Source organism: Haliaeetus leucocephalus, unplaced genomic scaffold, assembly GCF_000737465.1.
Source record: "Haliaeetus leucocephalus isolate CR32 unplaced genomic scaffold, Haliaeetus_leucocephalus-4.0 Scaffold340, whole genome shotgun sequence".
Lineage (NCBI taxonomy): Eukaryota > Metazoa > Chordata > Aves > Accipitriformes > Accipitridae > Haliaeetus > Haliaeetus leucocephalus.
The window spans coordinates 2,285,529-2,312,778 of NW_010972776.1; the positions used below are offsets into that span (position 1 = coordinate 2,285,529).

Below are 27,250 nucleotides of genomic sequence, written 5' to 3' on the forward strand. Positions count from 1 at the left end.
AAACTAAAGTTATGGCTGATACCTATTTTCATACTAATTATTTCACTGATTCATAGACTGACTTCATAAGAACTGACTGTACAAATGCATGAAAAATATAGAAAACTAGAGCACTCTTCTAAAAATACAGTTCTGACTTCTTTAATATCCAAATAACAAACATACAGTATTTATATTAGCTCATGGCCCTTCCAGCCATAAAAGCATAACATTAAGAATAAGAAAAGAGACTGTAAAAATTGTACACAAATACATACTGACAACAGAAAAAGCTGGAAATACTGAAGTATGAACAGAAGATATGTATGCACTTCTATCAATATTTCTATTGCATATGACTAACTGGCATTGATTTTTTCAAGCAGTTCTTAATTAAAGACAAAGTTTTCTTACAAATGGTCTTTCAAAACTGTTCTTGACTTTGGGGGGGGGGGGCAGGACGTGACATGGACACAAAAAACTACAATATAAAATGCTCCATGAAGGACTGGAAAAAAAGTCAGTCTTCAAAATTAAGAAATTTTCACACTGGTTTTCTGTTAAATACTGTTATAAAAATTTTTACAATTACTTAGTCACTCATAAAAGTATTTGTCTGTTCACAGACTCCACAAATTTTGTTGGTTACCATTTTAAACTACCTAAGTGTACTAGACACTTTGCTTCCATGTGTCATAAGGTGTAAAAAATCTGTACTGACTTGTAGTCGCAGTAGCACAATACTTACTTAAGTCTTACTTATGTCTTACTTAAATTACTTAATAAGCTAATGTTAACAATTAAGAGACCAGTAAAGCTACCTGGAACTGCTTTCACTTTGCCATGCTGCCACAGGATCATCCATAGATGCATCACTTGTGCCAACAGTCTCATCTTCCTGTATTAAAAACAGAAGCTTTCACTTTGGGGCCAAGTTTAAAATGTATCATTTTTGTTTGCAAGCAAGTTGTAGGACTTGTCTCACCTGAGGAAAGCTTTGTATTTAAGGACTGGTTTAGCTTAAAGTAAGTCCACAATTTCTTTCTGTCTCTTAATTAATATTATACTACATGCTTATGTAATTCCTATAGAAAGAGATCCGAATTTTAATGGTATTAGAACCATAGAATGAGTTCTTATTTAAGTGTTTGATTAATAAATTTTAGTGTCAAGTGACCAGCTTTATAGCTATTCTGTACGCTTAACACATTTACAAAGTGACAATGTTCAGTCTCTTTTTACTTTGCATGCTTAATGAGAACAAGTTATATTTAATCTGGTATATTTTAAGTTCTTCCCTTGCCAATATCAATGATTAATACCAATACTCAATCTCTTTCAACAGTAGTCTACAGATGAAGATGAAATCAAAGTACTGAATATGACCTAGAATATATGTGCTGCGTGAAATCCCAAAATAGCAAGTGGTTTAACACAACCCAGTTAAATTTACTTGAAAATGTTTCAGATTTCCAAAAATACCCAACCTGTTTTAAGCTAGTTTTGAATACTGTACAGGCATTGAGGTAAATGATTCTCCACTCTCCAAGATCAACATACTACAGTAACACCACAAATCCAAAAGAGTCAATGATCTGAGTGTTTCTTCCTACGTGGAGAAACTTGAAGCCTTAATGGTAACAGCGCTCTCAGCACATCTGTTGTCAAACCACGCTATTTGTGAACACGGAACCTATTGAAAGAATCGTTTGATATATCAGACCTCTGAGGAGCTGTCTGATTCTTCCCGTGCACGTGCACTTCGACTTGCTCCTTGCTGATTGTGTTCTATGGTGGAGCGTGTTTGGTAGGCATGCTGGCGTTTGCGTTGGTTTCTTCTCAAAGACCTTCCACTTCCTGGTTGGTAATCATTCTTTTATCATGGGACAGGAGGGACAGAAAGAAAAAGATTAGAGATTTAATAATGAATTACACAGTTAAAAGATGCCTCATTAAAGTGACCCTATGTTGTATCCCATTTACAAACAACAACTAGGAAATCTAGAATTAGAATTGAAAAGGTATCTTTTACACACTCGTGGTTCGTTTCAGTGCACATACAGGTGTGGTTTTTTGGTTCAATATCAATTCTACTTTTCAAAGTAGCAGTCCTTAGAAAGGAAGTTATGGAGAAATATCATTTTTTCTAAAACATATCTGCAATCTCTGGGTAAGATAAAAGCTAGCCACTTAAAAAAGCGTGGCACCTCTAATATTTCTCCTAGTTTCCACGAGTCAAACTGAACACCCACTGTGGCTCTGCTCTTTTCCCTTCCCAGCATCTTCCCACTACCGAAGCTTTAAGGATAGAGATTTACCACTGCTATTTGCATATTAGAGTATAAAGACAGACAAATTACAGTTACAGAAGGAAGACAGAGAGCCAGAGAAACAATTAGTATTATTGAGCTTCTAAATCATTTAATAAAATTGGTTTGGCATGAGAAACAATTAGTATTATTGAGCTTCTAAATCATTTAATAAAAATGGCTTGGTGGTTTTTGTCTTTTTTTTTTTTTTTTTGCTCGAAACTGCCTCACACCCAGGTTCTCTCTTCTAGTGAATTAACTCACCCGTTGTAAGGTGTGGGATGGCTTTCTCTTCTTTTCAACAGTGTATAAATTAATTTCAATTTCACCTTTGGCAGCTCGACATTCTTCCTGGACCCTAATTATACATAGGAAACATCCATTTTATTCAAGAAATCACCATATAACTTGACAGTCTCATTAATATACACATTAAAATACTTCTGGTTCCCTTGCTATAAGAAGTCTGTGCAAAAGTCCTCCTAGCAAAATCCACAAAAACTTCACTCCTGGCATCACAAGTCAAGGAAGCAAACTTGTTAGTTGAGCATGCATAATTATTTTCAAGTAAACTGAAATGTATTAAAATTATTTTCAAGGTTTTTTTTAAATAAAGCTTCAGACAAATGTGGTATTTGAACTACTGAAGAAAGATTCAATTGTGAAGAGAAGGAATTACTGCTTTCAACTCTCCAGCAGAGACTACCACTCTAATCCTAACATCTGGATTTCAAAACAAACCAACCAACCAACCCCCCAAAGCCAACACATTTCTGAAAAATCATTTTTTAAAACTCATAACAGGTGTAGGGAGGAATCATTAAACATTACACAATTTAATCTTTTTTTCCTGTCTCACTTAAGATCTTACTTGCTGATGCCTGGAGGAAGCTCATTCACCACAACTCTCCTGCTCCATGCCATGAGATCTCTCTCCGTTGCCATTTGACTTCGGGGAGCATTGTGATGCATCTGCCGGACCCCTTCAATCTGACCACTTCTCCGGAGACCAACGTTTGGTGGAGATGTAACATCCAAACCCGGACTTCGAAGAGCTAAGGAAGAAAAAGATTTTTCTTCACTTCTATAAACCACCAATAAAATCTAGAATTTAAAGTTTAAGGACTGAACAGAGATTCTTTTTTGGCAATAAACAACACTACGTTAAGTGGCTTTGTCTTTTGCTTCAGATGAACATTTTTGTGTATTTGCCTCGGACTACTGGAGATGCATATGCTACTGTAACATCACTGTGGCTTGCTATATCTTAGAGATATCTGAGGCAAGCAAAGAATATAATCCATGAGAAAAGTTTTAAAGGCACTTAAGTGACCTTCAAATCAAAGTCTTGCCAACTGCTTAAAGGCTCTGAAATCATGACTCTTAAATTCTATTGTACAGGAAGAGATGACGTTGACATCTAAAATAGACTGCTGCAAGGTTTAAGGTTTCTGTTCTACCTCCACTTGTGCTGTGTTTGTAACACTTATCTACTGTGCCACAGGCACTGCTCCTTCTCTGGGCTTTTCGTCAGGTGGTACAACAACACAGTGTGACATACTCAGGAGAAAACAGACACTTTAGGTAGCAAAGTGAGACAAAAAGGCTGATAATATCAGAATCACTGGCATCATTGCCTTAATTTATCTCATCATTTGGGAATGCATCAACACAATTTCCACATGCTTAAATATAGTTCACCACATGAATATATTGCATTCACGGTTGTGCAAACCTATATAAAAAAAATTGGCTATTAAAATATCAGGTACTGTATACATACTGTAACTTACACAAATGGGCAGTTCATGTAGCAAAGTCACTGATCAATGGAAGTTCTACAAGGTAACTACTTTAATTTCTATACCACTCATACCTGGAGATTCCCTTTCACACAACTACAGGGAAACACAAATAAAATTGAAAACGGAGATTGCACAACACATCAACCTACCATAAGAAGCAGAAAAGACTTCTTGTGAGTTGAAGCTGGTTTCTAGGCCACCTTCTTGACAATACCAATTTAGATCAAAGCAAGTGTATTTTCAGCATCTTTCACTAGTATTTTTCCTATTCCTTCCTGAATTTAAAGACAAGCAACTCCAAATCTATCAATCCTAACAAGCTTTGCCAGGAAATCTAATTGAAACGCGTAATCAGTCATTTAACCTAGAACTAATTTATTAGCAGATGTAAATTTTTTAAAAGCTCAGGATGACTTGCAGCACAAGTCCACAGCATCTACTCTCTTACATCAACCGCACTGAGTAAGCTGCCTCGCAGTCAGCTGTTCACATCTGATTGAGTTTGGTCTAAATTTTTAACCACTTTGTGTATTAAAAATAAAATCACAGTAGCAGAACACTTATCAGGAGAATTATCTCAAGCTTTCTAAGGAAACACTAAGACAGAGCAGACACATTTATTTTATAAACACTGATGCTCAGCCTTAGCATTTATGCTGCAACAGGAAGCCATTAGTCTGTCACAACATTGTATTCCATTGACATTCTCTAATTATACACTGTTATCTTGACATTATGCAGTTACAAAGTATCATCTTTGTAGTGACTGATATCAAGACAATACAGTGAACTTTATGTTTATTTTTTAGGTAAGGTTTATAACAGGAAATAATTACAGTCTAATAGTTCTAGGTAATCAGATACAGCCCAGTCAGACCATTATGTGCCCTCAGCTGCACCTTAAACTTTTAATTCCTCTGCTAGCATCAGCTGAATGTCCAAGTACTCCACATAGGTTAACAAGGTGTGTAAGAACAAGACAGAAAAGCATCCTCAAAGACATAGTCCCAGAACTTACACTAAAACATTTTGATTAGTACATTATGGTGCTTTAGGAAAAGAAATGATGGAGATAAAGAAGGGACATTTACCTCCATTAACAGAGTGGGATCTATTGAGTGGAGGGTTTGGAAGAGTTTCTCCTTCATTAATTAGTCTCAGATCTTGCTCCCTCTGTAGCTCTCTGATCATTCCATCAAGGATACTCTCATCCTGGTCATTAGTTTGCTGCCCGATGACTTGTTCAACTACTTCGCCATCACCTTGAAAGAATAAAGCCACAACTGCTTACAAAATTATTTCTGTTTTACTAAACACCATAGAAACAATCAAACTTAAAATTATGTACAATTGTCTGTCTGCCCTGCAAAACATCTGATCACCAGTCGGTCTTCTGCTCTCATGTAATAAATGGAGGCAAAGTTTAAAAGAGTAGTTATAATAAAAACCTAAAATAAAAGACCACACGTAAAATATAAACACAAACCCTTAAAAACAGCAGAAAGAAATAATACTTCAGTAGGTAATAATGGAAGATCTCTTCTGGAGACCAGCATTTTGCAAAAGTTTATATCTACAAGGAAAAAAAACTGTTTTAAGAAACAAAAGGTATTTTTTCAATATCCATCTTACCTTCCTGCTTCCTTACTCACATACACAGTTACACTGAGGCCAATGGGACAATACTTCATGCATGCTGCCATACACCTGGTAGAAGTCCACAGATTTCAGAATACTGCGGTCTCCTCGTCTTGCCTGCAGTCACAGTAATTCCATACACTTCCTTTACGCCATAAAGCCACCCTATCTCCTCTTCTACCTCTATACTGAATTTAAACCACTAGTTTGAGAAGACAACTGAAACATACAAATCCTTACAGTATCATCATACTGAGCTGGTGCTCAATACTGTGCAATACATGTATTATGCATGAGTTTTAGACAGCATACCATTAGCTACGTATCCCAGCTGAGGAATAAGTTGTTCATCCTTGCAATTTTCCCTCCCTGGTACCAGCCGCTGGAATCTCGTGGGATGAGGATTTCCATCAACATCCACCAAGAATGGAGGAGGCATAAGATGTGGAGCCTGTTGAGTCTGTTCATCCAACACATAGTTATTTGCATCACGGATCAGTGGTCGGTAATCCGTATGGAAGAACATCTGATCTGGAATCTGCAAGACAGGCAATCTAGTAAATAAATCAATGGCCATTTGCAGCTGTCTTGCTGCTTTGGAATGGCTCCCATACCACAACTCCTACACTTAGGATCAGCAGAAGAAATGTTATGACAGAGAACAGATTCCTACCACAAATGTGGTTTACTACCAAGGCCTGATGCAAAAAATTCAATAGTAAAATATGCCAACAGAGGTGAACAGATAATGTTAATGCTTTGTTTCCCTGTCTAGAGATTCTCTTGTCTAAATCCTTTTGATTTAGGTAAAAAGCAACTGCTTCATGATCTAATTATTATTTTGTCTGGGGCAGGGCAAGAGAATAAACTGTAACACAAATACTTCTAAGACAAAATTAGGTCAAGACACAGAAGAGTTTAAAATTAATTTAACCCACCTTTTCATAATATTTATTGCATCCAAACCCAAATAGTAGCAGATGTCCATGAGAGTCTGTGCACGCAAAATGCTGTCCATCTGGTGAGAACTTGCAATCAAAAACAGCTCCATGGCCTTGGCCCTCAATCTGTATACAAGCACAGAGCATTCCTTTCACAATCATGCATTCTCCACAAGAGCATTTTTACAAAAATTTCACCTGTGCTCCAAAAAGTATGTAATCCTAATTGTGTAATTTCTCATCTCGCTCGAGACTGATGTGCACTCATATTTTTTCCACTTAATTATTAAAGCTCCACTGAACAATGAAGTAAAACCTTCCATTTTCTCTTTGTCCTGAAATTTCAGTACAACTTTTAATGTATGTTCTGAAACAACGACCTAGAAGTCTACATTGTATGTTAATGGAAGACATAGGGCAAGCCTGCACCAAAGATCTCAGACATGTATTGGCTCCGTACAAGCAGGTTTCACAGCCCCAAGTGCCAAGAGGCTAGCTCAGGTCCTGAAGCAGTACAGCTGCATTTGCTCAGCACTGGAACCAAACCAACAAACCTGGCACTGGGCGCATTAAGATAAATGCAGCACAGAGCCAACCATACTGTTTCCCAGACCACAGCATTGTGCTACAACACACAGGCTTACTGGTTTTCTTTGCTCTACCCTGGGAGTCACTATAATCTTTTGCACGGTATAACCATGCCCATACAGATGAATAATATTCAGATGTAACAGATCCCATGAAAGACTTGCTGCTACACCTACAATATGCAAAAACATACCTTGATATTGCTTACTGAGGAGTACATGGTTTTCTTTTTAGTATGTAGGAGTTTTCCCCTAATCCTGTTGTAACATTGGTCACAACAGGTATATAATGAAATCTGCTTTTGCCTTAAGATCAGTTTTACACAATTGTGGAAATAACTAACTAGCTAACTAAATAAATAAATAAAACCCCAACCCTTCCCTGATCATTCTTACCATGTTAAAGTAATTGCGAATTTTTGTTCCTTTGTCTATATCCCAAACAAAAATATTTCCATCGTGACCCGCCGAAAGTACAATCCTTTGGTCAAACGGATGGGCTTCCAGAACAAAAACTTCATCATCGTGACCCTGCAATGAAAGCATGGTGAAAAAGAAAGTAATATTTCTCCATGTAATATCTCCAAACATGCTAGTATTTAGTGTGAGGACATCTCAGTTCAGGTAGTCATCCATGACAGCTCAATTTACTGGATCTTAGACTAGAACTGTATTTAGTCAACATTTCTGTCAGAGACTTGGCATTATCTCTGCCCACTTTGTAAGTGCCTCGGACTGCAGCTCAGCACAGCTGAGATGGACAAGGATGGGGAGGAAGAAGAAATCAGCAGTGAGGACAGCTGCGGCCCTCTAATTTGAGCACAAACGGTGGCCTTCAAAGGGCTCCCTTGTCAGCCAGCAATCACCAGGGTCTAGCAGCATTTTGGTCATCAGCTCCTTTCCCCGTGATACATACTCCTCACAATAAATATAAGACAGGTGGCATACTTCAAGACAAAACACTCCTCATCAGGGGGAACGATGATGCAGTTTAGCCTCAAATCAGTTTCAGAGTTGAACTATAACCATTTGGGATTACCCACTTGAATTTTACTCACAGATAAGCTGTGAAGAAGCTGCCCTGTGGACGAGTTCCACACTTTGAGAAGGAAATTGTTGACTGCAGTGATGACAGTGGTATCATATCTATCCCAAGCCACCATAGTAACCTTCAGTTTAGTTACCTTGTCCTCCCCAGATGCTACATTGTTCCTAAGGAAATCAATAATTTAAAGAAGAAATAAATCAGTAACAACATACAGAAACGTTTAACAGTACTAATTCAGTATGAAATTAGGGACAGCATGGCTGCTACCACTGTGACTACTGGCTAATGCAGGAGAATGAAGGATGGCTTCTGTAGCGGTAAAAAACGGATAGAGAAAATATTCAGTACCAGTTTATAGAGTTTTATTTCCTTAAAAAGGACAAGTTTCTTTTCTGTTCTTCTTAAGCGATCACCCTTGCCTATCCCAATTCTTTCTTTCAAGCAATTCAGTTCTATCAAGTTTTTTCCTACAAGGCATTTTTCTTATCAGTCATTAATATGAGTAAATTGTATAATGAGCAAGAATGTGCTAAATAAATCCAAATCATACTTCGACACTGTATTGGGTTTTTGTGGCAAGGTTTTGATAGCAGAGAGGTTACAGGGGTGGCTTCTGTGAGACGCTGCTAGAAGCTTCCCCTGTGCCCGACAGAGCCCGTGCCAGCCGGCTCCAAGATGGACCTGCCACCGGCCAAGGCCGAGCCCATCAGTGATAGCGGTAGTGCCTCTGTGATAACATATTTAAGAAGGAAAAAAAAAGTTACAGCAGGCACAGAAATGGCAGCCAGAGAGAAGAGTGAGAACATTTAAGAGAAACAACCCTGCAGACACCAAGGTCAGTGCAGAAAGAGGGGACGAGGTGCTCCAGACACCGGAGCAGAGATTCCCCTACAGCCCATGGGGAAGACCATGGTGAGGCAGGCTGTCCCTCTGCAGCCCATGGAGGTCCACAGTGGAGCAGATCTCCACCTGCAGCCCGGGGAGAGAGGACCCCACGCTGGAGCAGGGGGATGCCCGAAGGAGGCTGTGACCCCATGGGGGACCCACTCTGGAGCAGTGTGCTCCTGAAGGACTGCACACCATGGAAGGGACCACCCTGGAGCAGTTCGTGAAGGACTGCAGCCCATGGGAAGGACCCACGTTGGAGAAGTTCATGGAGGACTGTCTCCCGTGGGAGGGACCCCACACAGGAGCAGGGGAAGAGTGTGATGAGTCCTGCCCCTGAGGAGGATGAAGCAGCAGAAACAACGTGTGATAAACTTACTGTAAACCCCATTCCCCATCCCCCTGCGCCGCTGGGCAGGGGGAGTAGGTAGAGAATCTGGGAGAAGTTGTGCCCGGGAAGAAGGGAGGGGTGGAGGGAAGGTGTTTTGAGATTTGGTTTTACTTCTCATTACCCTACTCCCGTTGATTGGCAATAAATTAAGTTAATTTTCCCCAACTTGAGTCTGTTTTACCCATGACAGTAATTGGTGAGTGATCTCTCCCTGTCCTTATCTCAATCCACGAGCCCTTTGTTATATTTTCTCTCCCCTGCCCAGCTGAGGTGGGGGGAGTGATAGAATGGCTTTGGTGGGCACCTGGCGTCCAGCCAGGGTTAACCCTCCACAGACAGCTAACTTATTAAAAATGTAACTATATGAAATATAAAGAATTCTGCAAAGCAAAATGCCTAATAGATTTCTCCATTTCTGCTTTTTGTTATTGTGCATATTCAATTACAAGGCCATTTACAGAAGTCACTTGAGGATCTCAGAAAGAAAAACTCGAAACCCTAACTGAACCTGAGAACCAAATCACCATATCTCACCTCTTACTTGAAAACTTAAGGAAAAGTACAATGTTAAGAAACATGCTGGACATATATATAAGCATATCAGCATGTGATCAATGAGGTTCTACTAAAACCTCTTTCTGTGAGATGAACTCTGTTTGACATTCTTACTTTGTATATACAATACTAAATATTCCGCAACTATTGGAGTAGGGAACTACCAATGTATTAATCTTTTCTTTTGGGGCCTAATTAACTGTGTAACTTAACAGATAGAGCCACGGCATTTTCAATACACAAAAAACATGCACTGAAGTTAACTCAAAAATGGAAGTAAATAAACAGTTTTCAATACGATGGAAGATTTTGGGTTTTGTGTAAACGTGGCTATGAAGTATATTCTGTTTCGGTTTGGTTTACCCTGTCATTTTAGTAGCCATATCCAGGACCACACTCTTCCAATCTTGCTGCTGATAGTGCCATATTCTTGCTGTTCCATCTCTGCTTCCACTGACAAATCTTAAGCTATGGAAAAAAAAAAAAAAAAAAGAAAAAAAAAGTAATGAAATTCTGAATAAGGATAAGTCACCGCTGCTTTTGGTCTAATACCCACATGCCCATCATAAGATCTTATTCTCTCACTATTCAGTAGCTTCGCTATGGAGTTTTCCATCCTCAGCAACAGTGTGGGCATGCTAAATCCTGTGGCAAGAATATTTAGGAGCTTGGCAGAGGACTGTCATTCACCTTAGAAAACGTCGCTACAAGCACTTACTTTTATGTTACTCTGCAACAAATGTGTACACACACACATGTACACAAATATATATATACATACTTGTGTATATATACTTGTCTTACTCTCTATATGCCCACACATAGGCGTGTTTAACAACTCATAAATATCCATGAACTACTGCCACAGGAAACAGGCAGCTACAGAACACTGGCAAGCCAAGAGCACACCCATTCACACCAGCACAGAAGCTAGAATGTATTTAATCTTTTTTCAACACTTATTCTTTATATTGTTTGTGCATCTCTGATGTAGAGAATGTAATTAAAAGACAGTGAGGTTACAATTTTCATATCAGATATTGTACGGTACAAAAGAGTTTATATCCCACAACATTAATTACATTTGGTTACAGCTAGCAGATGGCCTTGGAATGACTTCAATGTCGTAATTCATACAAGCTGCACATTCCCTTTTTAATGACATCAGCAAATCTCTGGAGCAGTTCATAGTGGCAGCAAAGAAAGAAAAACTGCATGCCAGGAGTCTAGCATAAATTATAATACATTAACTTAGGGAGAGGGTGAAGACAGGGAAGGGAAATACCCAAGTTGAACACAAGTAGGTAACCCTGCCTGCGAAGTTGAATATGAGTATTTTCTTTTTTAAACTCCTCCTTGTTTAAAAAATTCAAGCATCCAGCAAAAGCAGTTAGCTACATCATAATGCTTTGTCTATCAATGTCACAGAAATCATTTTTGTTGAGAATTTTTAAAAAAGCTCCTCAAGTAATACATTTTCATAGGATGGCCAACACCTTTAAAAAAGTATATTCCTTTTACATACAAAATTACATGTAAAAGGCAAGCCTATTCAATTTTATTTTAATAAGTGATTGTTTCCCCTTTTCAGTTTCCCTGATCTGAATTTTTTCATCATGATGAAAAACGGTTAAAAAATGCTTGTGACAGGTTTATTTTCTTTTTGTTTTTACTTCTTTATATTAAAATAAAAAGGAAGCTATCACTTTTCCATTAAAAGCATCACTATAGCATATAATTTTCAGTGACTATGTGACCTAATACCCCCACTGAGACCTGTGCTCTCACAGTGCTTGGAAGGAACTGTTAGTACAATTATAGCAGTACATTCCCACATAATTTTACATGACAAAGATCTCCAAGTACAGGTGCAGTTCCACTGGCAAAGCTACAGTTTTGCTTGGAAGGCTCCTGCTTGCACATATCCCTTAAACCTCCTGCCAATCAAAATAAAGAATATGAGCAAAAGCTGGCATAAGCCCATTTACATTAACATGTTGATCACTAATCAAAGCTTGTCACGCCACTCTCCAACACAGCTGTGCTGCAGAAGTTTGACACACAAACACGCCTGTAGGCACCTTTATACGTTTTATCATGAGCATCCTGACTTTCATTGCTGCATAAGAGAGAGCATCCTGACTTAGCACAGTTGTAAAAATTGAAAGCTCTGCAGGTTGGAATGGTTCGCTTCATAAACTTTAAGACCACATGATTACTGTTATCATCTAAACTAATTAACTGGAAATTCACATATTTGCCTAGAAATTCACATATTTGCCAGGTATGTCAGAGATAAGTAAATTATTATGAATAATAAAGCAGACCAATTAACCAAAGACTGCAAGTTCAGAGAGCATGTGATGTGCGTGTAGAGTAACTGTCCCATATACTCAGCTCCAGAAACTAGTCAAAGTAAGTACTGTAGCTCATCATTAGTCACATAAATGAACACAGACTCACACAGTCTTCACTCCAGGAAACGTTAAGATTAACCCATTGAACGTGACATTAGGTGATGTTAAGCTATCCAGATGTACTGGTGACTCAGTGAAGACTAAAGAGAGTGGGTTGCAAGGAGACACCACAAAAATATGGTAGGACACTACTGAAGTATTACATAAAAAAAATCCAAAACCTTGTGGAAAGCCAAACAATTGTAATGAGAAGAACATGTGTAAAGGAGAGTTTTAATCTCAAATGCAGACAAATTAAGCAGGGGAATTTTATCTACTAAGCATCTACTCCTGGATCCAAATTTGGGATGCGAGGATCAACTGCACATTTACATCCCATTGAAGAGCTATTCTTTGCTTATTCCCCCTTGGAAGTAAGTCAGGTTTTTGGGGTTTGTTTTTTTTCTGGCAATTTCAGAGTTACAAAAATACAAGATGAAGGATGAGGGCCTGTTTATTCATCCTATCATGTTTATCACTCTAGAACCTCACAGAAGTTGAGCTCTTATGAATTTTGAGTGTGTTCATGAAAACAAACACTCTTCCCACATTTTTCAGAACTCTGAGCACCAGAAGAGACAACTTGCTTTTTCAATGTGCCCAGAGAGAGACTTGCAAAAGAAATCATTCACAAAGGAATTAAATGAGACAGATAGTAAAGGGTGGATGGCCTTATGTTTCAGCAACATATCAGCAATGTCATATTATTTGGAAAATGTTTTCAAATTATGCTAATCGCTTGCTGCTTTCTGGTCCCCAGCTGGTATAAATGATACAGATAACATATGCAAGAGAAGTAAATTTTAACAAAAAACCCAAACATATACATAACCTATCAACAACACTATCAGGTTCAACATGATTCTTATATGGATCATAAATAAGAGCACAGTGAAGTAATGAAAAAAAAAAACAAACCCAAACAAAAACCCCCAAGATAAAAGGTAGTTCTACAGTTCCTTGTTTTCATTATGCATGATACTCATCATTTAGATGCCACTATTTCCTTGATTTCCTTCCATTTCACTTCTGACAACACACCAAGTCTTATTTCCCCTTTCATGTTTATTTTCTTTTCATAAATGACTGCACTGAGTTTGTACCTCCTTTCGGTCAGTGCAGACAGCATTGCTCAGATGCTAATCTAAGAGCCTACTTTTTTGGAAGTCAGAGTGTCACATTCCCATACTACTTACTACAGAGAGGACAGAGCAAGAGCAGTTGGTAAAGTAGTGGCCTCCTCATCTGTGCCCCAGTACAGAAACAAGGGAATATATCTGCTTTGAATGTAAAAGCTACCAAAAGTGCTCCTGTCATTGGTAGCTTGGCCTCCCCTTTGCCTCTAACTTGGCCATCAGCACTGGCTATGTCTGGCAAACAGACATGTGGTACAGTCACCATGCTACCCCTTTTGTTTCCTGCAGCTCCAGAAAAACAGATGCCCAAAAGTCACTAACTCAAACAACAGCCACACAGATAAACAAACATGTGTATGTGCTTATTTTTCATCTTGCTCTAACAGGACTGAAATGATAAAGCCAACAAGCTTTTTTCCCCCACATTTAACCTGATGTTCTAGTTAAGAAAAAATAAGAAAGAAAAGTAATTGAGAAACCAAATCCCTGATCCCATTATAAACAATGAATATACTCAGATGTTTTACCACGTAAAAGCACCTCGCAAGAGAGGCTCCTTTAATGAAGATCAGACCTGCAGACTTACTTGTCTGACCATCTGTGTATGTGTAACAGTTCTAACTTTTGCTTCAAAGTACATTTATTATAATGCTCTTACTCCAGAAGTAACCCTTTCTGTATTTAACAAGGCTACCTGTGAAGACACTCTTACAAAATTTGGTTTCCAATTTGCTCAGTTTAAAAAAATACAAAACAAAAGCACAGTTACAGAACATTTTTGTTGTTACAGCAGAAGGCAGCAAGTCCAAGTTTGTGGATATGACACACATCTTGCAATGTACTTTGAGCAATTTGTCTAGATTAATCAGAGCCCATTTGGTCCTGTTGCACCAAATTTTCTCTGACAAGTTATTTGGAAAATTAAATACCATACTTCTCATGTCAAAATCCCAGGACAGCCACTCACCTGTCACCATTGTTACAGAACTGGACTGCAACCACTTTGTCCTAAATAGAAGACAGGAAAAAAATAGTAGTAAGTGCTTTGTAAACTGAAACACTCATCCAAAAAGATCTTAATGATCAGCTTCTATTTAGCAAATTGCATCTTCCTGTACACCTCCTACAACATACTATCTTACAAATTTAAGAACAGAAAAGTCACATTTGAAGCTAAAACTTGCCCAGGCATATTGTGTTAAACATTGAAATAGAAAACTTCAGAGGTGATGGTTTCGTGTTGCTCCAGAAGTAGCTCAGAGACAGAAACGATTTCTGACTCAGTCTCCCTGACTCTTAGACCTTCAGGAGGAAGAAGCTGCAGCAGCTCTGTTCTTGTCTGAGCACAGTCTTCCTGCACAGTGCCACAGGACCGTACATACCCCTGGGTAAGCTCTGCCTGGGGAACTCTGCACCTTTTAGACTCCGCAGAGTTAGCAGGAATAAGGAACCTCAGGAGCTCACAAGGCCTGGTAGGTACAGCACTCAACAAGATGGAGAAAGAATCACTTAACCGAATAAATGATCACAGCAGGTTTGCAATTTTTAGACCTAATGTTAAAGTGCATCAAAACATTTCATCAAAAAAATGCAAACCTTGGCTTTATTTCCACTTTTCAATTGTTGAGAAACAAATGTTATGTTTTAGACATGGTTTTGCAATTTTTTTATTTTGCTAAATACTTGTGTTGGCTACATGCATTTGCTATCTTCGCTCCCACTGACGTCTCTAGCTCCTGATAACCAAGTGCCCAGTTCAGGTTTTTTTTTCAGGGGTGGGCTGACAGCAGTCTGTGGTATGAAGAAGAGCAGACTTTCAAAAATAAAAGGAATTACGGTTTATACCAAATATGAACTGCTGAATATAGAAAACATTTTTTCTTTTGTGAGCAAAATACTTGTTAGATTTGTTGGTTTGGAGGTCTGAGACTTAAATGTGAGAGCCATGACTCCCACTGAAGTTCAGTGAATCAATTTAGACCTCAGCTTTAATCCATAAAATATTGTTAAGGTGGGCAGCTGGGCTATTAAGGTTCAAAGACAAATGCTCTGAACTCCTCACAAGTGACAGCCCTATCAGTGTTGCTATAAGCTTGCCTTTCTGATATATTGTTTACCATGCACATAATAAATAATGCAATCATCACCTGCTCTCGGTAACAACTAAGAAATGAAGAAAGATTTTATATTGCTTTAGTGATGCTTCTTTATGGGGTTTCATTAAAACTGAAACATTCAACAGTTTTAATAAAAGCTATCAAGACTCAAACTCAAAAACTATCATTGAAAGTCATTGTACAGATATTTTAAATAGTTCGAGTTTTTACGAAAACCCTTCTGCATTACCTGAGAAAGGATGCTTTTAAGCTTGCTTTATTTTCTAAATGAAATTACCATCATGATCCAAAGTTTGACTGCACACTCTAAAACCAGAATTACTTTGTTTTTTCTTGTTATGTGAATTTGTGGTCACAACTAAAGTTAAACACTCAAGAGTAAATTTAATAGGAAAAATCACATCATGCATGAAAACTGCTTTAATTCTTCATTCCAACACAGACTTTCTTCAAGAATATGGGAAAATCATCTAGTCCCTCAGTTTGCTGGGGGAATGAAATACATAAAGCATATTTTGCACACATCTTCTGCCTCAGAGGAATTTAAAAATAAACATACCACAAATTTTCAGGCATTTAAATACCAGAGCGTTGAGAGCCAGCTCAACTCTAAAGACAGAAAACAAGTCAAATAAGATGTACAAAATTGAAGTTCCTGAAATAAGGTAAAGCAGGGAAAAAAAAGATTTGCTTTCCTATTTGTCTCTTACCGTATGAGATTCTAACTCAGCCATTTTCTCCGGAGATTCTGAGCCCAAATAATAAATTCTTATCACGTGGTCAGTACTACCTGTTGCAATGAACATGCCACCTAAGAAAGACAGTGTTTTCTGTGAGAAGAAAAGCCATCCAAGGAACAACTGACTTTAATTACTGCTTTATTGTCAAAGCAGCAAACTGCAGTTTTAAATAGAAAATTTCAATGTAATCAAAACATATGTCCTGAACAAAGCAGTTAACTCTGACAAATTCTGCTTTGTTCTGTATTTTCTCAGACCATATCAGCTTTGAACTATGAGCTCTACAATATTTTCCAGTTGCAAACCTTTATGACCAAAGGAAGAGAATATTGCAAGTTACAACATTCATCCAACAAACTATTCTGCTTTGCCTCAGAAATTAACACAGCGTTCTTCATCAGCCTATGTGGAAAATTAGATGGGGAATAGTTTCATGTTCTCACTGGTAAATATCAAAGAAAATATTTAAGCACACCTTCAACATCTGTTTGACACACATCAGAGAAATTATGGCTGAATCAGGAGTCAGTGATTAAGCTTTTTTTTGTAATGTTTGTTCTATTTACAATATTGCACAAAAAGGGGACTATTGTGTAGTTTACTGCATTGAAATGGTTTTAGTTATTTCAGGATTTCTGGTTTTAAAAAAGGAATGTGGGCAAGGCTCGCATGCCTCTAGAACAGCTCTCAATTTCAGATAGCAAAAATTAATGAGAAATTACATAATTTTGTTTCTAAAAAAATCACTATTTTTGAGAATTCAAAGCCGCAACAAAGGATGTCAGTTAAGCTAACATTTTCAATCACATCGAAATGATCCTCCTAGAACTTAGCCAAATGTGGAAGATTAGCAAAAGTGTAACCTTCGAACAGAGGCCACCTGACTGCCAGATTTCAAGAACTTTTCACTCAAAAACTTTACAAGATAAAACCTTAAAAGGACGTTACAAAGAAAAATCTCTGATGTGCAAAACAACAGACTGAAAGCATAGTCTTCCTTGGAAGTAAATCAAGACATTTTATCTTAAATCATAGAAAAAAAAGAGAGAAAAAGCAGCTTGAGGCAGATGCTTAGCATGGAAAATTTCAAACAATCACAATTTTACAGTGCTATAATTAACTGAAAAGGGGTTTAATACCATTTGTATTAAAAAAGAAGTAACAGTCCTGTCACTAAAGGAATTATAGTTCATAAAATACTTTCAGCTACCTTACAATGCATACGTACCGGAACTGAAAGATGAACAAGATATCTGAACACCAGGCCTGGACCTCTCTGCAAATTTTACAGGGCGATCCCTATATGCAACAACATAACATTTTTACTTTTCATTACTTTATTCCGATGCTGTTCAACAAGAATAGTGCACTGCAGCTCAGCAGGTTAAGGTCAGTTGGCCCATCCTAAGTCTCTTTATTTCAGAATTCTCACCTAAGCTTGCTAAAACTTATTTTTCATTTTTGTAATTTTCTTCCTTAGTTTAGTAAGAAAACTATCATTTTCTAAATTGAAAAGACTATTTAACTTATTTATCACGATACTCACCAATTCAAATCTATTTAAAACAGAACCTGGCGAACGGTTAGTCTAATAACATTTACTCCCTATTAAGTATGAGTTTGATGTCGTCTACATATGTGTGCTGTTCTGATTAAAAGCAAATAAATTCTTCTGCCTGTACATTTTGGACAAGGATTTAGTCCTAAGCATAAAAGCTGAAAGTTCTTCCACAACACTGGCTTGCAAAGCACAAAACCCAGAAATAATAGCCCTGATCTCTGCCTCCCCTATGGGTTGTAATGCCATAGACTCCCTGAAAGCTCTCCCTGCCCCACACACTGGTATGGCACTCCTGCACAGTGTGTCTATGGGAGAACTTATCCCGAGAAACTTGTTTATTGAGAAAGAACATGCCCTTATTTAATTATCTCAGCATTCCTCTCCATGCTAAAACTCAAAATAAATTCGTCCTTTATTCAAGATAATTATAATTATCTAAACAGGCTTACTTAAATTTCATGGTGTTAGCGTGCCACTGCCAGAAACAGATTGTTCCGTCAGCACCAGTAGAAGTGAGGTATCGTGTTGTTCCTTTCCTTGCGGGAGAGAACTAAAAATAAAGTTGTAACAGTTAAACCAACTAATTTCTTTCTCCCCTTACATGCTGGAAACTTGTAAATAGATGTTGATACAAATCTTTTTCACGAATATATTAGCTTTCTCACCGGGAGTAGAGAGAGCAGTATGAGGGATAATCACAGAATCTGAGCTTCCATAAAAATAAAGCTGAGGAAATGGAAAACACCTACATTTTGACTAGCAAGTCTTTGTTTCTACCACATAAAAGTTAGTAAATTGGGGAAGTGAAACAAGCCTAGACCCTTTTAATGGGGCAACAAGATGAGGAATTACTTCTTTCTGTGATAGAACTGGATCAAATACGGTAACAAAGACAAAAATGATTCCTGCATCCAAGCCCAACAAAAACCAGCAGCACAGTAGGACTCCCACTCCCTCCCTCTTCCTGAACCTCTCCTCTGCCTCTCTAAGGAGTAGGAAATCTTTTCATTCCGAAGTCTCTCACTTTAATTTCGTAACTGCAGCAATACCTTTAAACCTCGGCTATCTGGTTTTTGATAAAGGGATCAAGCACTGGTTCCTCAAAAAGCCATGACTGATTGTGATTGTTGTCTAAATTACCAGAGTTTTACAAAAAACTTGTGAGTGATGCATTAACATATCACATTAACAAATAATATACAAAACCAGGTTGTAAAATATGTCTCCAAAACAATCACCTTAAAGTAACTAACTTGTGGCATAGTGAAAATCAGATGAAATTGGAAGTGTAGGCAAGAGGGGAAGAAATGAGACTCCCAGGGACTACTGGCATGTTGGAGAAGACTGTGATGAATCTAAGGCAGCAAAGCTCCAGAAGAGAGGGATTCTCGTTTCCCATGTGTTCTCCCCTCTATGTGCATAACCTGCCAAATTGCAGGGATTGCCTTTTTTATCCTGGAATTTTATTTTGTTGGAGGTTTCTGCCTGGCAGTTGTGGGTTTTTTAAAGCAAATAAACTGCAAAATACTAGCCATTACTGACTGTGCCACCACTAGACAACTGGGTGTCAGCAGTTTAGTCTTTTTTGCTTTGTCCTGCTCCGCTATTGCTCACTGGGCACTTGCCACACAACTGAAACTGCATGGGCGCAAGCGCAGATTATCTGTGCTGTACTGCGGCTGCTGCAGTGTCTATGTATGGTACAATATCCAGAATGGCTCTTTATGGTACAGGCTAAGATAACGAGCAAATAAGCAATGTGAAATAAAGATTTTCAGCTGACAGTATTCCTCTGAAATATAAACATTCTCTGCGAACACACGACTGTTGGTTCAACCGCTATGCAAGGACTATCACCAGAGATGCCAGCCATGTCTCCCTGGCTCAGCTCGTTGATCTGATGCTCTCGGTAGCCATGCATTTGCTAGATCTAAGGAAGCAGCAATGGGACCACATAGTTAAAGGCAGCTGGAAGAAGCAGGATCATCCCCTCAGGCAGTTGTTGGCCACTGTGCAGGACTGAGTTTGCCAGGAAACAACGCCCTCGAGTTGGGGCAAATCTAGGCGCCAGAGATGAAAAGATATACTTGATCCCCGATTGCTAATCCACATCTCTTAGTACCATTTTAATTCAAGGGTTTAGAAAAAAAATGTCATTCCTTACCTGTATGGAAGTAATGGAAGCTGAATGGCCCTGCAGCACTGCAACTGGGGCACAGGTTCGAAGACACCATACTCGGACTACTTTATCACAACTGCCTGCAGCAAGCAGTGTGTTCTCGTAGTTAACAGCCATGTCAGAAATTTCAGCTGAGTGTCCTCGCAACGTTGAGAGCAGGCGCCCATCATCTGTAGCCCAGATTTTGACCAAACAATCATCTGACCCCTAATGGCACACAAAAATTTCCAAAGATTATATAAAATAACATACACGTTTTATGTGCGCATAATACACATGTGCACTGTAGACAAACAGGTATCTAAAGCACTATTGCGTCATGAACCTGCCAGAAGAACAACTTCAGCGGGATTCCACAGAGGCACAACTATCTGAGTTTGGGAATCACCTTGTGGGGTCAGGAATTTAGATATTTATAAAACAGAAGCCACTCTCTTATGTTTCATACTAAGATATGATTACTGCTGTTAATACAACTCCTCTCAGTACAGTTCAGTAGTAATTAAAGTAAATTTAAGAAGATAAAATGTTTCATTACATACTACCAAAAGACCTATTTATCTGTGTGAGCCAGATCAAGCCAGTAGTAAAATCAAAGTGATCATAAGACTTAAGCTCTAAGGAAAAATAACACTTAAGCATCTGAGGGATCTCAGAGCCTCTGCCGTGCTCCTGGAGCCGTAAGGCAGCTGTACTATGAGGTTCAATTTCTGTTAACAGAAGAAAGTTGGACCACTCAAAGAAAGAAACCATGCAACATCACATGCAACTGAAATGCGATTTCAGTGAGATTTCAGTTCCGGACAGGACACAATTCAAAAGCATATCCAATGCATATCACTGTAAAATATTTTTACTTATAGTAGCAGCTACATAATTTCATACTTAATCCCAATATTACCAAGAATTTTTAGACAGTTCACAGACCTTTCCACTATTCAGATACTACAAAGAATACTAACACTAGGGGGCTAGGATTGCTACTATATATTCAGGAACATAACACAATAAAACTAACTGCAATATCAACATCATTTGACTTTAAATTACATTTTATTAACTGCAGCTAAATTCAAACACAAATCACTTTCAGTTCTTCATATAACTGCAGATGAGAAAGATTTCTTTATGGCATAAACGAAAATGGAAAGGCCCTCACTGTGACCCAGAGTAATTATCATTAACAACATCTCTATCTGACCAATTTATGAGTGGAGAAGCTAGCAAGAATACAAAGGCAACAATTAGCCTGCCAGATAATCTGTTTCTAAACTCCTATTGATAAGAGACAAGGGCAAAGACAAGACAAGACAGAGATTAACATTAACAGTTAAAAGATGCATTGTTAATTTGAAAAAGCTGTTAATTTTTAAATATGCACAACAAAAAGCAAGGGCAATATCACAGAAATGTATGTTAATATATTCTAGAGAAAAACTTAAAATAATATTCATATATTCACTGACATACTACAAGTTCTAGAAAGTAAATTTAGTTGAGAAGTAAATTGTAGATGAAGTAATGAGGTCTTCTATTCATCAACAAGTTTTTACTGAAATGTAAGGAAAGGATTGCCAGCATTTCCAAGGTTACCAAAAGGTAAAACGTAGTTTTAAAAAAAGTGTTAAGATTTAACCCAGCAAGCAGCATGCAAATTAAATCCAAATCCCAGAACACTGCAGGTGCCATTCAGCAAGAAAGATGATAAATAAAGAAGAATGAGCACATGTCTCAAGTGAGGGTTGCAAGCTTTGGACCGGAACAACCCTGCTGTAAGGTTCTACATGGGGAAGCAAACAGCTGACTAAGTTTCAGTCTACCAGAGCCATGAGCAATTTTAAAATACCAAGTCAAGTGAAAAGTGAAAATTAGCATAGAAAGAGATGGGTTTTCCATACATTTAAAGATTTTTCTTCCCTTCTTTTTCTGGAAGCCATGCCTGCATCTCAATCAGTGACTAAAAGGCTGTTGCAGGACTCAAGAAAGAAAGAAAGAAATCAAACCAAGCAAAGCAATCTTCCAAGAAAAGTAAAATTTTTAAACTTACTGTAAAAATTCTTCTCCCACTGCGATCAAAGGCTATACAATAAACAGATGATAGATGTCCCAAAATCCTCTTATGCATTTTCATGTGTTGGTAGGTGGACGTTGGGAACAAGTGGCTGAAACGTCCATATCCAGTTAATTGCCTGGCAGAAATTATATTTACTGGGAGAAAAAAACAAAACAAGAGGAAAACAAATACATTAATTTTGACCAGAGCTCAAAGTAAATAAATATTAAATCAAATATAACATTTGGTAACAGCTTTATTTTTATAATCAATAAATCAGAGCCCCTTCCACCTTATCAGAACATTCTGTACAGTCTTGTAAAAAGAAAGCCCACTCCTGATGAAGCCTTTCAATATCTACCACACCACACATTGCACCTGCTTTCTTATACAAAAATTAAAGCAAAATAAAGCTCCCATCACAGCTAGAAGTTATTCCAAGTGTTCAGTTCATGAACAGGCAACAGGTACATTTATTCTACATGGATTTGGCAAACATGGTATTAGTAACATATAATTTCCTTAAAACAATTACGACAAATTTATTTTTTGAGTATAATAATAGTTTAAGTGCTTTTTTTGTGATCAAAATCCTTCTTTGAAATGAGTTCCAGATCATACGTGAGGGTCAATGGTCTTCCACATGTTCCTCACAAAACCTCTCTCATTATAAGCAGCAGCAGCAACATCGATGCATTTCTGTGGCAATGTAACTGAAGAATAAGAAATACGTGGCACTAATGGAAAAAGCCCCAGTCAAAAGAATGGCAAGCACAAGAAAAAACTGCAACAACAACAAATTATTTCATATTGCTAAACCTAGGAGTCCTTACAAGAACAGCCTGAAATCTAAATACAGAAAAACATCATGTAAAAAAGCACTGTTAGCAGTTTCACTGATGATAACTATGAATCTTTCCACTAGACAAGAAAAGGAGGAAACAGGCACTCATGTGCCTTTGCTGGCTTATGGCTGTAGAACACAGAAAGATCCTAATTCTAATCTTTGATTTGATGCGTAATCTGAGATCATTTGGGGTACTGAATTTCACCTATCCTAATTTATACCACTTGAACTTTGGATTTTAAAGTTTTGAGAGTTTTTCTTCAATGGCACTTAAGGATCTAACATTGCTATATCAGTGGGTTTCGCTGAGTCCTTGCGATAGCAGGCTCCCTGAAGAAACCCCTTATCTTGTCTACTGCACATTGAAGTAGGCAGGGCTTCACAGGAGCGGCACGAAGCTCTTTAGTGCCTTTCAGTCCTTTCGTTTAAAAGTATAGTGAACAACTTGACCCATTTTCTTAATTGTATCAACGTATCATTGCCTATCTACACAAAAAAGATCATGGAACATGTTAAAAAAAAATCTACAAAGTCAAGAAGCACCATTTCAAAGGGTTACTAACCCATAACACTTCTGTAAATTTACACAACTGAAGTATTTATATGCAAGCAGAGAGATAAATGGGCAAGGAAAATAAATTGTTTCCAGATTTGCAGAAAGTATTTTCATTTCTCAGTTTTATGCTCTGAAATTTGGAATATTTTTAATCACTCAATGCAACTGAAACACTACATATGAGGAAAAAAAAGTTCCATAAAAGGTGTAGATGCTTGCAAAAGTCGTCAGGCTCCCAGCGTGACCTCACCTTCAGTCAATATTTGTTTTTCATGTAAAAACACATATTCAGCAATACTAAAAAAGCAAAACACACTAAACCAAATTAATTTACTATCGACCTACTATTCAATTGATACCTGATATTATAGAGGAACTGTTACATGAAACTGTCTCCCCTAGCAAAGTAAAAATGAAATCTTTAACCCTTTTTCCCCACAGGAAGGCACAGAGATCCTGTAGTGATAAATGCTGTACAAAGGTACCGTCAGGTTTGCCTACACATTACTCTATTTACTATTTAGGTATGCCATCTTAAAAGTTAAGTTCTTAAAAATGTTACACCTCCCTTTCCCCCACACTGTGGACACTGTTAGGACAACACAGAGATGTAGTCGTTTAGCAGTACGGTAGCTCTGCTGTGCCTTTCAATGCTTAAATCACTTAAGTACATAATAACAGTGTATCTGCCTTTAAACAATTTCAAATGGCTTTGAACATTTTTTTTTAAGCACACAAAGAACTGCGTGAATCAAAAAGGTATACTCGCATCTCAAAATATTCCCAATAATCACAACACCTTCTGCGTCCTACAGTGTTCCTATGCAATCCTTCTGAAAATTTACTGCTGCTGTTTGCTGTAAATCACACGAAGCAAACTCTAAAAGGTACAGTGAATAGTCAGGCACCTAACTCACACAGCCTTTCATTTGGCCCATGGCGCCTAACTTTTCTGGTCGATTCCCAGACTTGCAATCAGTTCAACTTCAGAGGACGTGAAAGTAATTTCACTTTTTTCTGTGTCTATTTCCCTATTTGCACAATGGGGACAAGACTCCTCAATCTCCCATGGATAATTAAAGAATAAAAAGCACTGCTTATGAAACGCTTCAATCACAAGTTTCAGAGAAATACAGAACTACTGTTGTGCCATAAGGAGTATCATCTTCATCAAAGCAACAGCATCTTCGAACAAAAAGTAGCATGTATTCAATGTATCTGATCCTCACTATAAAAATGCTTAGGGCATACCAGAAACCTATGCCACACACACAAAGCTGTGACCGAGATTTTTGTCTGCCCACACTTTATAAACTATCACTGCCTTCAAAGGCACTGCAAAGTAAAAACCTGCAACGAAACAAAACAAACCTCCCCAGTTCCAGTTCTCCTATTTTTTGGTGGAAGATTAATACACAATATCTAAATAGGGAATTACCCACACATGACAAAAATCCCCATTAAGTTTGTTTTCTTCAGTACAATAAAGTTACTGCACTCGTAAGGCCTAAAAGCACTAAAAAACCACCCAATTCCCACACAGAGAAGTAGCAACATAGTAGCCCTAAAAACTTTTAGCAACCTATCTAATTAGCTGCTGTACTTAGTGCCATATTGGGTGCAAGAGCTGCCAAGTCTACCCCCTCACTATTCCCTGCCAGGAAAAACTTTCAAAACTGCATTGATGTTATTTGACATAAAAAGTGAGCACATCTAGCCTTCTTGTTAAAAAAAGTAAGTTAGTTTTGTCCACAAACAGAAGGGCTGCCTTCTCAGATGAAGTTCCTCACTTCCAGCTGCTGAAATGACTCCTACCTAGGTACAGAAATGCCTCTGATGCTGCCATGAGAGGTGGGCTTTCTCTCCCTGCTCCCACCTCAGCACCAGCACAGCCAGCTCCTGGCATGCTGGGGAAAGCCCTGGCTTACAGACGCACACCAGTGCTTCCTCAAACTGCCAACCTGTCGTACTAGTCAAGGGTGACATGGTAAAATGCATGCATTTTTCTGTTTCTTTCTCACAGTCCTCGGTCCTTGAAGATCACACCTTCAGGAAAATTAGAGTTCTTAGTGCAAGTATGGGCACAGTTGCAGGGGGCAGAGGGGAGTCATATACGCTGTACAACAGTAATTCTTGAATCACAATCCATTCTACTAGCAGTAACAGCACAAATGTAAAAACCCTTGCAAGAAAGCTCACCTAGGAAGGATAAAACCAAAACCCTGCAACAATAACCCATCAGTGAAAACAAAATTTACAAAACAATCATCAGACATGACAAATTTCAAAGTTAAGTCACAGCTTCAGAAGGAATTAAAACATTTCACCATAGACAAAGTCACCTAGCTGCAGCAGGTTTCAAACTGCTTCAATTCTTCCTCTCCCTATAAACCCTTGCCTCACTCCAGTTTTTGCAAGCGAAAAATAGAAAACAGAATAGTGGTACAAACATTTGTCTTAAAAAATAGTTTCTCTAGTATCAATGGTGATGACTTCACATACTATTTTACCCTCTGTAATGAGCACTACAACTTCATAAAGAGGACATAACATCTTACATAGCCAGGACATGTAATGAGTAAGCTGTGACCTCATCGCAGGGCCTGATCAAATATGAAGATTGGGTACCACTCACAGTGTGCAGAAGAAACACAAGTCTTGATTTCATAAGAATGCTGGGAAATAAACACAGTTGGCTCACACATGCAAAATATCTTCTCAGAGAGTGGATGTGTGGCCACAAAGACAGCTAGACCCAGTAAAAGCACCAAAAGAACAAAGTGTTCCAGCTTTCATAGCTGCTGACCTCACGGAACTCATTTACAGCAGAGAAACATCATTGATTTCTGACCTCATCAGAGCACTGCTATTTGGCAGGCCTAAGGTAGCTGGATCACCTTGACTGTAAATTTCCATAGAGCTGAATTGCTTGTTCATTGGGACTATGCTATGAACTTTCTGGTTTCAAATTCTCTGTTATTTTCACTAACAACAGTTACCCACATAAAGATTTTCATACTTGGGTTAGAACAGCTCTGGTAATCAACAAAAGAGGGAAAACAACCTTCTTTCTAATCTGCTTTGTGTTGCCTGCCAAAAAAAAAAAAAAAGTCCTGACAAAATCAAAGTAGTATTCAAAAGCAAGTTTATCATATGTGAGTAACTCCCATTGCTGAGGTACTGTATGACCAATCTTTCAGCTTTCTGACTGGAAGAGCACAAAGGGAGTCCTAAACATACCACTACTGCAAAACCTCCAGAGAAACAGTCAAAAAGACCATCATCACTGTATTCACCTTGTTATCCTGTCAGCAGCATAAAGCTACGACAGCATTTTCCCTTCCTCTCCTCCCCCAGCAGATCACCACAGTCCTCCAAGACTCAACACACAAACAACATGTGCCTGAGAACGACTTCCACAGGTCAGCACTTTCTCGGAGACTCCCCCAGCCAGAAGATTCCTGGCT

At 38.2% G+C, this 27,250-nt stretch overlaps 1 protein-coding gene across 1 annotated transcript in view; it reads right to left on the reverse strand.

Moving 5' to 3' along the window:
* Positions 1–27,250, reverse strand: part of BRWD3 (bromodomain and WD repeat domain containing 3) — a 62,452-nt gene that overhangs the window by 21,570 nt on the left and 13,632 nt on the right. Inside the window, exons 5-20 of the mRNA XM_010572401.1 lie at positions 22,375–22,535; positions 20,313–20,534; positions 18,598–18,698; positions 17,816–17,886; positions 16,558–16,658; positions 14,698–14,738; positions 10,502–10,606; positions 8,318–8,471; positions 7,656–7,790; positions 6,670–6,798; positions 6,044–6,269; positions 5,185–5,355; positions 3,160–3,343; positions 2,553–2,646; positions 1,703–1,852; positions 801–877 (exon numbers count right to left, since the gene is read on the reverse strand). Of these exons, the coding sequence (XP_010570703.1) occupies positions 801–877; positions 1,703–1,852; positions 2,553–2,646; positions 3,160–3,343; positions 5,185–5,355; positions 6,044–6,269; positions 6,670–6,798; positions 7,656–7,790; positions 8,318–8,471; positions 10,502–10,606; positions 14,698–14,738; positions 16,558–16,658; positions 17,816–17,886; positions 18,598–18,698; positions 20,313–20,534; positions 22,375–22,458 (2,045 nt within the window). The 5' untranslated portion in view covers positions 22,459–22,535. The remainder of the gene's footprint in view (positions 1–800; positions 878–1,702; positions 1,853–2,552; positions 2,647–3,159; positions 3,344–5,184; positions 5,356–6,043; positions 6,270–6,669; positions 6,799–7,655; positions 7,791–8,317; positions 8,472–10,501; positions 10,607–14,697; positions 14,739–16,557; positions 16,659–17,815; positions 17,887–18,597; positions 18,699–20,312; positions 20,535–22,374; positions 22,536–27,250) is intronic.